This window comes from Natator depressus, chromosome 10, assembly GCF_965152275.1.
Source record: "Natator depressus isolate rNatDep1 chromosome 10, rNatDep2.hap1, whole genome shotgun sequence".
Taxonomy (NCBI): domain Eukaryota; kingdom Metazoa; phylum Chordata; order Testudines; family Cheloniidae; genus Natator; species Natator depressus.
This window is the reverse complement of record NC_134243.1, coordinates 38,242,512-38,255,668: the sequence shown is the minus strand read 5'-3', so window position 1 is coordinate 38,255,668 and position 13,157 is coordinate 38,242,512. Positions and strand designations below refer to the sequence as shown.

Below are 13,157 nucleotides of genomic sequence, written 5' to 3'. Positions count from 1 at the left end.
TTAAGCCAATTTCTATTAGAACCAGGAGGAGACTGTGACAGGTTGGATCCCCCCTTTCGGGCTGCCACTGAATGTGCTGGGGTCCCATTGAGGCTGCCTGTCCTACCAGCCTGGGTTTCCCTTGCACTGTGTTGCTGTGATGGGCTCTCAAGCCCCTTAACTACAAAAGGTAAATTTTAAGTGATTATAAGGGATAGCAAATAGATCAAAGCAGATTACTGAGCAACTCAAACAAAACATGCAAACTAGGCTTAATAAAACAGTAATTTCTCACTGTAAATATTGCTCTATGCAGGTTGCAGAGTTTTTTGAAGGTAAACTACACTGTTTGCAGCTTAAATCTCCAGGTGTACCCTTCAGAGGCTTGCCTTTCCTTCTCCCCTAATCAGTCTTAGGTGTTTACAGCAGTCATCCTATAAAGCAGGACTCAGTGAAGAACCAGCAACCATAATTAACACATGCTCCAGCCTTAAATAGAATTTACATATTGTGGGAATCTTTTGTTTCCCAGGCTGACCCCCACATGCCCTCTTAATGGAAAAACACTAAAAGTCCAAGATGGGGGTCTAGTACCAGGTGACACAATCGCCTGACCCTGTAGTGTCAAAGCAGCAACCCAGGAACCTTTGCAGGAAGGCAGGATTTATTAGTATCTTCAAAGTCTTATTGTTCTTCCTAATGGCCCATTCAGGGGGAGTGCATACTGTCTGGTGAGCATTCCCTAAGTACACACACAGTTGTGATTGTTACATAGTCAATATTCCTAACTTCAGATACAGAAATGATACATGCACGCAAATTGGATAATCAGCAAATCATAACCTTTCCAATTATACCTTACATGACCTATCTTGCATAAAACATCTTAGTTATGCCATATTCATATAACTATTTTTATGAAGAATATGGGGTGTAGTGTCAAAGATGTATTGGAGGCAGATTATCTCACATCTGCCTCGTAAAGGTCTTGTTTCTTCCTCTGAAGCATCTGGTACTGGCCATTGTCAGACGGGATACTGGATTAGATGGATCTCAGGGCTGATACACTATGATAGTTAGGTGCACCTTTTATGTAAGGTGAGGAGAAAGGAGGGATCTGACTTGCTGCCTCCTCTATTAATCAAATTAATAACTGAGACTCTGGTTTTATTGCCCCAAAGAATGGATGAATAATGTAGGGCTCCTAGTAAGTCAGACAGGGGGATCCACACAGCTCTCACTTGATCTATTAGTGTGACAGGCCTGGTGTCAGGTACCTGATTTGAAACTCAACACAGCTTTATCAGCAGTAATTTTGCATAATCATCGTGCAAGATTTGCAAGCTGACTGTAGCAGGCCAGAAAGTATGTTCCTTTTCTGGGTATCAGAAAGAAATACTCCTGGATTAGGGACTGACAAGGGGCTGGTTCTTTTGGCAGCAAATAATCCACATGTGGCCTGAAACTGTTCCCACGGACCTTCTGTCAGGGAAGAACCTCTTTCTCAGCTCAGAAGTGACCCTGATCTATAAGACTTTAAACATCAGTGAGGAAAAAGTGTCCTGTTACCTTGTAACTATAGGCACCATCTTGGTAACTAGCAAGTCAGGACACAAAGTGGTGGGAACAGGTTATTGAACATGTAACAGAAACACATGGTAAAACATCAGGCATATCCTGTGTTAGGGGGCTTATTCCTTCACCCACTTACTTCCCTGGTTCTTCTCACATGAACAGAGAGCAACAATACCCGAAGTCCAAAGGTGCAAACAATTCGATGTTTATTGGGGTGAACTTCCAGCAAGCATGATTCCAGTTTCCTTCCTTAGTATCCTCCTTCCCAGCTCTGACACCACAGAGCCTTACACCTGTGTCCCTGTTCCCATTTCTCCCTTTAACCAAACAGGATTCCAGTTTCCTTACTCCCATTCCCTGTTCCCATTTCCCCCTTTAGCAAAACATGGTTCCAATTTCCTTACCCTCATTCCCTGTTCCCATTTCCCCCTTTACACACACCCACCCCCTCCCACCAAGGCCCCCTCACTTCCTCATTGACTACAGATTATATAGTAAAACTTCAGTTCTGCTTAGCTATACCTTAACCAATCATTTTCCTGAAATTTAACTAACCAATCCTAACATATTGTAACATGATTATGTAACCAATTATATCCCACCACCTTAATTAGTTTACACCCAGCAAAATTAATTATACAGCAGACAGGAACAATCAGAGAACCAGACAGAGATTATACAGACAAACAATAACAAAGTGGGAACTATAATGACAAAACAATACAGAAGTGAGGATTTCACATCCCAGTATTGATAAGTGAGTTCTTGCCAGACATGATGCTGTTTCCTTTTACATTTTCTAGGCACTTCCCTTTCTCTGGAGGTGATAGGCATTATCAGGACAGGATTGTATTCCTAACAGCCCAATAGCACCTTCTTTCAATGTGACTAGTTTGGAATGTGAGGATGTGACCTGTCGCTTCCTAGCTTATGGCTGCCTCTGCTGCTTAGCCAAAGGCCTTAGCCTAAGCACAGGGCCTCAGACTGTCACAGTAAGAGAAGGCCCTTACACCAGCAGACAGTGATTTTGATTCTTTCTTTTATACTTCTAGAACTAGCCAAGTGATAAGAATACCCCTAAATTCTTAAAGTACAGGCCTTTACAGACAGGCCTGAATATCTATATCCTAACATCCTGTAACAGTACTGTGCCTGGAGTTGTAAGGACTGACTGGCTCAGGGTACTAAGATAATAAAGCTGATCTCAATTAGGGTGCTAGATTGAAATAGAAATGGTAAGTGGTTCTCTTCTGCTGTCTAATGCTTATGCTCCCTGTGGCAAAGTAACATCAGACCTGCCCCAAGGCTGGGGCAAGTGAACTCTTTCCCCTCCCACCAAACATGGGGAGGTACAGCACCAGGAAAAACTTGCATGCTCCTCCTTCCTCTCCTGCCTGTTTGCAAGAGCTGTGGAGCCTGCTGTCTTCATTATCCACAATCTCACTCCTCAGCAGTACTGAATGGCAGCAGGAAATGAACTCCCTCTCATTTCCAGCCTCTCCTCAGATGGAGCTCAGTTAGCAAATGACTTCTGGTTAAGGTTCTTCCTCTTGCAAAGCTCTAATCTTACCCCTGAAGTAGCTAGATGCAGGTGATTTGGAAGACTCTTGTCTGAACTGGAGCTATCATGAAGGAGTTTACATGCATATGGTAGAGGTTGAGACCTTCAGCTTTCAATATCAGCTGTGCTGAACTAAGTCTGGAAAGCACTGCAGAGTGCCCTTTAACATTCTAAGAACAGATGTGGGAGGAAATGAAGTACCCACATGTCCACAGTGATGCTCCTTTAAAAGTTCCCATACTAGCTACATGCATTCTCTGCGATGAGCCCAATACCATCCAATGTGATGAAATCATTAATGAGAACTGGACTTGCTTTTCCAGTCACGGGACCTGGAACATCTGTTAGATAAGAAGCTTAACCACTTGCTCTCCTACATTAGGACACATTAGTGTGGTTGAACAAAGAATTTCTTTGGCAACACAATGACCTGACCGGCTTGTTTACTTACATTCTTCCAATAAACTAATTTATCACCATGGAATAGCCATTGATAACAAGGATTTCTATGCATCTGCTGTCCCTTCCTAGTTTCCCTCCTCCAAGTAAGTGAGCAATGCTACCTGGAGTCCCACTGAAGCAAGAGGGGATTCTCATTTCAAGATGGAGACCCAAATGTAAAGAGCTAGGGTCTTATTTTCAGAAACATTCAAAACCCACAGTTCCTAGAGTCAAGGGGAGCTGGGACTACCAAGCACCTACCAAAATTCAAACACAAGTGGTCAAAGTTTAGGAACCCAATGAGAGGCCATTTTTAAAGCTGTTGACCTTAACATCTCTGGGGTGGGAGGCAAGAGAATAATACACACTCCCTTTTTGTTCAAGAGTTTTCTCTAGCTAGTCTGGCATTGACTGGGCTGGGGTGCCCAGCTATCCAAATGCAGATGATTTTAGTCTGGTCTGCTCTCTCAGCTAAGCTACTCCCCTCTAGGGAGTCAAGACCACTGGTTAATTCTCCACGCGCCCCCCCCCCCCCTTTAAGCAGTTATACCACACTTGGGAGACAATAGCCTTCCCTAACTGCCCTAAGGTGCCTAGGTGCCCGGTTTTCAACCGGAATACCCGGTCAAAAAGGGATCTTGATGGCTCCTGTCAGCATTGCTGACCAGGCCATTGACTGTGCGGTTGGTGGTGCCATGCAGCGCGGCTGGCAGGCTCCCTGCTAGCCTCTGCGCCATGCAGCTCCCGGAAAGCAGCTGGCATGTCCCCCCTCTGGCTCCTACATGTAGGGGCAGCCAGAGAGTGCTGCACGCTGACCCCATGCCAAGCACCGCCCCCCACAGCTCCCATTGGCTGCGATTCCTGGCCAGTGGGAGCAGCAGGGGTGGGGCCTGAAAATGGGGCAGCGTGCAGAACCACCTGGCCTCACCACCACATCAGAGCCAGAAGGGGGACATACCACTGCTTCTGGGAGCTGCTTGAAGTAAGTGCCATGAGGAGCCTGCCTGGTGAAAATGAACGAGTGAGTGAGGGTGGGGATAGTTAGCGACAGAGGGAGGGGGAATGGAGTGAGGGGGGAGTGAGGGGCCTTAGAGAAGGGGAGGGGCCTCTGAGGAGGGGCAGGGCAGGGCAGGGCAGGGCAGGGGGGGCAAGGATGTTCAGTTTTGTGCAAGTAGAAAGTTGGCAACCCTACTCCCTAGTTCACCAACACACTAGGCTCTTCCCTGCCCTCTCACTACCCAGCACCCCCCAGAGACCCACTCCCCCATGCCCTGCCTCCCGGCCACACTCTGGCCCTCCTGGGAGGCGACTATGTCTGCTGGGCTGAGCTGGCAACGCAGCCAGGGCTGGTCCTGGGGTGGGGAATCACTCCATCTCCGCGGGAGTGGTGTGATCAGCCAGGCCAGGGCCTGTCCCTGCCAGGCCCCCTCAGGACATACTTGCCTGGAGGGGTCCAGCCGATCCCCCCAGACTTTCACACCTCCCCCCACTGCAGCTGAGACTGGCCAGGCTTCTACACCAGTCCCAAGCTGCTCAGGTCCAGGGAGACAGGTGGGGCCCCGCAGGTAGTGGGAAGCAGAGACCTCTGCCAGGGGTCAGAGAAGCTGGCGGGTGGGCCCAGGGGGCAGAGAGGAGCTCTCGGCCAGCGGGCAGGCAGGCCGAGAGGAGCAAGTGGTGGCGGGGAGCCAGTGGGGTCTCAGGATGCAGTGCAAGTGGAGCAGGCCAGGGCCCCTTCTGGGCACAGGCCCGGCTCCATGGAGCCACTGGTGCCATTGTAAACCTGGCACTGGGCTTGGGGAAGGGTATGCTGCTGCTATGGCTACTGCCACAACAGGGCTGACTGTTAAACTGCTGGATTTGTCTCTTCCACGCCTCTTGCAGTGCAGTCCTGTCCTGTCCTTCTCCCCATGTACGCCACTGCACCAGCCCCCATTAGTGCAGAAGGGGAATAGTTGGGTCTCCAGCTGTTTCCTGCAGGAAGAGATGCAAGGATAGGACACGCAGTGGTGCATGTTTGGGAGATCACATCTTTCCTGCAGCCTCTGTAATAGGGTTTCTGGCTAGTCCACCTCTGTTCCTCCAGGACCAGCATTTTTCCTCCATTAGCTCACAACCCTCTCCATCTTCAGAATGGCCCCTTCCCTCCGGCTGCTAAGAGGGCATGTCCTACTGTCACCTAACTTTCCTCATCAGCTCTTATTTCTGAGCCTATGCCTCTTATCCCTCAAACACCTAGATGGCAGAGCACATTGTACTGAGTGTGTGAATGGCAATGGGGGAGGGGAAAGAGCCGAATAACCGGACAGGAACAGTCATGAAATGAACATTCCTACATCCAGTCTATTCTGGATACCCTGACAGGAGACAACCTGGGTTCCCCCCTCCCCTCACCCCCTCCACATGGAGCCCTCTGAAACATCATGGCACTGAGTTCAGGGTGTAAGGCTTTCTCTATAAGGATCTGCCACAGGAGCAGCATCAACCCTGCTCCCACAGTGCGTCAGAGTCACAACCAGAACAAAGAGTGATGCTGATGTTCTGGGCTTGGGATTTGGTTGAGAGTTAAGAGCACCTGCCTGGGTGACACAAACTTACTTGTATGGGCGTTTTGCTATTGTCTTGGTCAGCGCAGAAACATGCTGGCTCAACTCATGCCATGTGTCCAGGAACCAGACCTCAATGTTACCCCAGAGCTGTAGCACCATTAGCCCCTGGAGGAGAACTAAAATGAGCGAAACATGCAAGACACAGAGCAAAGCGATCCCAAGCTGAGAGCAGGCTTGTGCATACCAGCCACAGGCACCTCACCACACTTCACCAAAGGCACTCACCCTGCTCAGACTTCCAGCTCACAGGGGTCAGCCTTTTAGAGGCCCCTCTCTGACCCTGAGAGAGAGGAGCAAGGAAGGAAAACATATATCTGGGCACAAGAAGGCCCTCCACCAGATTATGCTTGAAGGGATGGGCTAAGTGCATTATCTCTGTTTACACAGCACAGCAGTAAAGCCTGCTTATCCCCTCTTAGTTCCCAGTGAGCCAGTGAGTCATAACCCACTCCAGGGCATGGAATTCATTTCAAGGGACACTGACAAGTGCCCCAGGAATGACAAGGTTTTGTGAGGAACCTTCTGATTATAAGTCTCTCATTAGACAAGAACGTACTTGGTCACCAAGACATTTATAAACCCGTTGTGTGGCCATGGTTTCCACAGGGCACACCAAGAAGTGGGTGTGCAGTTAAGATCCCACCTACCCTTTGGCTGCCTGGTCTGTTTAGATTGTATGCTCTCTAGGGCAGGAACTGACTCTTGCTCTGTATATGTACAGGGTTCAATGGGGCTCTGATCCCCGCTGGGGCCTGGAGGTGGTAATGGAAGAGTCATAAGCTCCAATCACAAAATATCTTCCTAGGCACTGTATTATCTGAGCTTGCACCTCAATAAAATGGCACAGATACAAAGAACTACAGCAAGGGTCATCACAGAGTCAACATTTGCCAACAATTACCACAGCTATCTCCAATTGTAAGTACTGGAGAAAGATTTTGGTTATCTTAGATACAAGCATGCTATCATCACTAGCAAATGCTGGCTTTTTGACAGCGACTACCATAAGTGAGACAGATGAATGCTGACTTCTGCTCTGTTACAGAAATGGCTGGGGAGTAGGGGAAAATACGTCTGTGATGTTGCACTCCATATGATTATATGAAAATGTGCTAATGAGTGTGAATATAATGTAACTGAAATATGCTTCATGCAAAAGGTATCATTACAAATCTATAATCTACTGAGTGTGGTCATCCTGTTTGTATAAATGTATCATTCTTGTATCTGAAACTAGAAATATAAACTATAACTCTAAGGTCCTATTGTAATAATGCAAAGTGTGGGCCATTAATGGTGGTTTGGAATCTTGATGGCTCCCATCAACTAGGACAATTGGTTGTAAATGGCTCTGCTTACTTGCAAGTCTTCCTGTGAGTCATGCCAGGAAGAATGGAGGCTTCTGGTACTGAAATCCATCTTAAACCTGGTGCTTTTCCATTTAGAAGGAGGGGTGGAGACCCAGAGAAGGGCCATCCCCTAGACATTGTGGTGCCCTACGCAGCCCTCCCATGAGGGGGGGAGATGTTTGGCCCCAGGCCTCCGTGGGGGCTGTGCCCAAGGTCTGTGCGGGGCAGGAGCAGGCTTGGAGGGCAGGGGGGAATCTCCCCCCCAGCATGAGCCGGAGCAGGCTGGGGTCAGGTCACTCCACTTCCCGCCACCTGGTGAGTGCAGGATGTGCCTGACCCCTGCTGCAATCCCCTGGGGCCGTAGCTCAGGGGAAGGGGTGGAGTGGGGGCGGAGCTGGGGCAGAGCAGTGGTGGGAAGAGGCGGGGCGGGGGCAGAGCAGGTGCTATGGGGAAGGGGTGGAGTGGGCACGTGGCAGGAGTGGGGGCATCTTTCCTGGCGGGATCAGGCTGGCTACTAGAGCAGCACGCAGCTGCGTAGGGCACCAGGAAATTTGGGGCAATTTGATGCCCCAAATTTCCTAGTGCCCTACACAGCTACATAGTTTGTGTATGGGTAAGGGCAGACAATTTGAGTTTACCCTGTATAAGCTTTATACAGAGTAAAACAGATTCATTTGGGGTTTGGATCCCACTGGGAGGTGGGTGTCTGGGTCCTAGAGAAAGGAGCACTTCTTAAGCTGTTTTCAGTTAAGTCTGTGGTTTTGGGGCACGTGGTTCAGACCCTGGGTCTGTGTTGGAGCAGACTGGCATGTCTGGCTCAGCAAGGCTGGGTTCTGAAGGTCCAAATTGGCAGAGAAAATGGGCTCAGAGGTAATCTCAGCACATCAGATGACAATCCCAAGGGGGTTTCTGTGATTGAACCCGTCACAATGTCTATCAGAGGAAAGGACACAAGCAGTGGGGAAAAAATACTTCCTCCCCACCCGCACGGAGATGATGGCCAGTGTTCACCGCTGCTTCCTCCCTTCACCGTTCATCCAACCACAAAACTCGCTAGCCCATACTCCATATCTGGGCACTCTGCATCTTTGTCCCGGCTGCCCACATCGCCAGCAGACCAACTGTCCTGGGCAAGTAGGGGCCCCCTTAATCTCCTCCTTTCTTTTCTCAGGGTTTCTTCCCCAGTCTAGGTCCTGGCCTGTTCAACCCTCCTTTCAAGGAACATCTGCCTCTGCATATTCCTTGGTCAATTTGACAGCAGCCTCTACCATATTTGGCTGATGCCACTGGACCCAGACTCACATGTTTTCTGGGAGGCCCTTCACAAATTGTTCCAGAAGCACCCTGTCCATCATTTCTCCCACCATCTGGGTGTCCGGTCTCAACCACCACATGGCCCAGTCTGTGAGCTTCTGGGCAAAAGCTCAGAACCGCAAACCCCCTGTCCACCGGGCCGTCCGAAACTTCTGTCTGTACTTTTTCCACGGACAGTCCCATCCGGTCTAGGATGGCCGCCTTCACCGCGTCGTAATCTTTGGCCTGTTCATTACTTAAGGCCATCTAGGCAGCCTGCGCCTCACTGGCCAGATAGGGGGCCAGTCTTAGGACCCAGGTTGCCTTGTCCTATTGGGCACTCATGGCCACCCACTCAAACGTACACAGGAAGGGTCGTTGGCGGGGCCCATCTTACAGAGCCCCAATCCTGGTGCGTGGCTGCCATCACCTCCAGGGGGACTGACCCATTGGTGCAGGAGCTGCTGCTGTACACTGGCCTACTCCCGGATGAAATCCTGGTGGTTCTTCTGTTGTTCGGCCTGCAAGGCAAGTAGGACCTGCAGCTCTGCGTGGTGGGACTTCTGGAAGGCCTGCAGGGTTTTCTGCAGCTCTTCTTGCTGTTGAGCTAGCCACCACACGGTTCCCTCCATCCTTGGGTAGCCATGCACTGGCAGTGGTTTTGGATCCCAGATGAGCCCCCACGTGTAATGGGGTGCACGCCGTGCCCTTCTGTTTCAGCCCTTCTCCCCCTCTTCTCAGAGACTCCGGGAAACTTCAGGCTAGTGCAACACCTGCGCTCTTTATTTGTGATCAAGTCCCCACCACTAGTTTCCACCTATATACAGGCTTTTTACAACAGCTTGGCCTACCACAAGGCTGGCCAGCAACAGAATAGGAGACTCCCACCTCCCTCTGAGCCTGACATTCCCTGCCCGCCCCTGCCCATCCCATTTGCTCTCCACTTCCTCCCAGCCTTATAGCTCCTGCTAACAAGGCTGGCAGGTGTGGTCTGTTACCAGGCAAGCATTAAGTTATCTACCCAGCCCCAGTCCAATCCCCGTGATTGGGGCCGGGGTGGCAGGAGCTGATTAAGGCCTCTCTAGCAACACTCTGCCACACCTAGCCATTAGGCATTGGGCTGAGCCTGACAATTCCTTTCACACAGGCCACTGCACAGCATTGTGGAGGGGGTGGCCTCCACCAACCTGGGCTAGATCTTGAGCCAGCGTCCTAGGGCTCAGAAGCTCCAAATCCTCACTACCAATCTCCTGAGTATCCCTGTTATGCTATACAAAGCACACGAGATTTTTTTACAGGGGAGAAGGCAAAACGCCGCATTTATTGAGAATATAGCAGTTAGCATATGCTTTTCAGTCACACACACATGCACACAGTACTGCCAGTCGATGTTTATAGTTACCAGTCCAGAGTCTGGATTAATCTAGTGGCCAGCCAGATTGGTCACAGTGGGGAGCCGGGCTCTGTAGGTCGTGATCCAATGCTGCTGGAATAGTGGCAAGATGAACCCAAAGTCCCATGGCAAAGCACCCTATTCTTATAGTCTTTTTTGTTGTTGAAGTTTATGGATTTTGCTGTGTCAGTCTGTGACTGGTTACTCCTTAATCGGTGTTTATCTTCTGATGTTAACATTCCAAAGCACCTCCAAGAGAGCCATTCTGTCCTTTTGATTTAATTAATTGTTTTGTCTTTAGGGGTAACAGCCTCCACCTCAGGGTCATCAATCTGCCTTCCCTCAGTCATGGATGCGCATTGATGGTTTTTTGGTGTCAATAAGTCTGTTAAATTTCTTCACTCCTCCTCCCTTGACCATCTGGCTCCGACAATGGCTGTCGAGGTTCCTTCCCCACTCTGAACTCTAGGGTACAGATGTGGGGACCTGCATGAAAACCCCCTAAGCTTACTTTTACCAGCTTAGGTTAAAACTTCCCCAAGGTACAAACTATTTTACCTTTTGCCCTTCGACTTTTGCTGCCACCACCAAACGTCTAACTGGGTTTCTGGGAAAAAGTTGTTTGGAAACGTCTTTCCCCCCAAAATCCTCCCAACCCTTGCACCCCACTTCTTGGGGAAGATTTGGTAAAAATCCTCACTAATTTGCATAGGTGACCACAGTCCCAAACCCTTGGATCTTAAGAACAATGAAAAAGCATTCAGTTTCTGAACAGAAGAATTTTAATAGAAGTAAAAAGAATCACCTCTGTAAAATCAGGATGGTAAATACCTTACAGGGTAATTAGATTCAAAACATAGAGAATCCCTCTAGGCAAAACCTTAAGTTACAAAAAGACACAAAGACAGGAATATCCATTCCTTTCAGCACAGCTTATTTTCTCAGCCATTTAAAGGAATCAGAATCTAACGCATATCTAGCTAGATTACTTACTAAGTTCTAAGACTCCATTCCTGTTCTGTCCCCGGCAAAAGCATCACCCAGACAGACCCAGACCCTTTGTTTCTCCCCCCTCCCCCCCAGCTTTGAAAGTATCTTGTCTTGTCTCCTCATTGGTCATTGTGGTCAGGTGCCAGCAAGGTTATCCTAGCTTCTTAACCCTTTACAGGTGAAAGGGTTTTTCCTCTGGCCAGGAGGGATTTTAAAGGTGTTTACCCTTCCCTTTATATTTATGACACGCCCCCCAAATCACAGATAGGATGAAACGCTGGGTGGGATTTCTTCCTGGAGCTCTAAGAAAAAACAGAGTTAATAAGACACATGCACCTCTGTATATACTACCAAGTAAGTATATAAAGACTAACAATATTTTCCACATCTCAAGGACAATTTTAACCAGTTGATTCTGGGAAACTTTCACGGGAGAGTGCATCAGCCACTTTGTTAGAAGCTCCTGAGATGTGTTGGATGTCAAAACCACCGACTAAGTTTTTTGCTATTTCCCGTGGCGGTATGAAGCTACCGTAGCGCAGCATGGTAGGTTTGCAGGTGGAAACGCCGTCCCCAAACATATGGGCATAGCTTTTCCAGAGCGTAGACAATAGCGTAACATTCTTTTTCACTGACTGACCAGTTGCTTTCCCTCTCAGACAGCTTCTTGCTGAGAAACACTACAGGGTGCAATTCTTGATCCGGTCCTTCCTGCATTAAAACTGCTCCCACACCACGCTCGGACGCATCTGTGGTTACTAGGAACACTTTGTCAAAGTCTGGGGCCCTTAGTACAGGGTCAGACATGAGTGTCGCTTTAAGCTGGTTAAAGGCCTTCTGACATTCTTCGGTCCACTGAACAGCATTTGGCTGTTTCTTTTTGGTTAGGTCTGTCAGTGGGGCGGCAATTTGGCTGTATTGCGGTACAAATCATCTGTAATAACCGGCCAAGCCTAAGAAGGATTGAACCTATTTCTTTGACTTTGGGACAGGACACTTTTGGATAGCATCCACTTTGTTCTGTAGGGGGTTGATAGTTCCTGGACCCACCTGGTGTCTAAGGTAAGTCACTCTGTTTAGGCCTATTTGACACTTCTTAGCTTTAACAGTTAGTCCTGCCTCCCTTATGCGCTCAAAGACTTCCTGTAGATGTTCCAGGTGTTCTGCCCAGGAATCCGAAAATATGGCCACATCATCAAGGTAGGCGACTGCATATTCTCCTAATCCCGCTAGGAGACCATCTACTAGTCTTTGGAAGGTGGCGGGTGCATTCCGCAGCCCGAAAGGGAGTACATTACATTCATACAGCCCAACATGGGTGGTGAAGGCTGACCTTTCCTTGGCGGATTCATCTAGCGGTACTTGCCAGTACCCCTTGGTTAAGTCCAAGGTAGAGATGAACTGGACCCGTCCCAGTTTCTCTAATAGTTCATCTGTGCATGGCATTGGATAGCTGTCTGGGCGAGTTACAGCATTTAGTTTATGGTAGTCCACGCAAAAACATATCTCCCCATCTGGTTTGGGAACTAGAACCACTGGAGATGCCCATGCACTGTCAGAGAGGCGGATTACACCCATCTGTAACATATCCTGCATCTCCCGTTCTACAGCAGTTTTAGCTTGAGGAGACACCCGGTAAGGTTGGACTTTAATTGGGTGTACATTACCTGTGTCAATGGAGTGGTATGCCCGTTCAGTCAGTCCTGGGGTGGCTGAGAACGTCGGCGCGTAGCTAGTGCACAGCTCCTTGATCTGCTGTCGCTGCATACACCCAGGGGTCATGGAGAGGTTCACCTCTTCCATGCCATCAGCACTTTTCCCTTCATAGTAGATACCTTCAGGCCACTCAGCATCATCTCCTCCCTGGGCTGTAAACTGACAAACCTTTAATTCTCTGGAATAAAAGGGCTTTAGAGAATTAATATGGTACACCTTAGGCTTTCGGTTGGAGGTGGGGAATGCTATGAGAT

The 13,157-nt window shown here is 49.0% G+C and overlaps 1 protein-coding gene across 1 annotated transcript in view; it reads right to left on the bottom strand.

The window, feature by feature from the left end:
- Positions 1-5,151: 5,151 nt before the first annotated feature.
- EME2 (essential meiotic structure-specific endonuclease subunit 2) overlaps positions 5,152-13,157 on the bottom strand; it is a 30,782-nt gene continuing 22,776 nt past the window's right edge. The window contains 5 exon segments of the mRNA XM_074964883.1: positions 5,152-5,398; positions 5,400-5,440; positions 5,443-5,527; positions 6,152-6,278; positions 6,388-6,442. Coding sequence (XP_074820984.1) covers positions 5,152-5,398; positions 5,400-5,440; positions 5,443-5,527; positions 6,152-6,278; positions 6,388-6,442 — 555 coding nt within the window.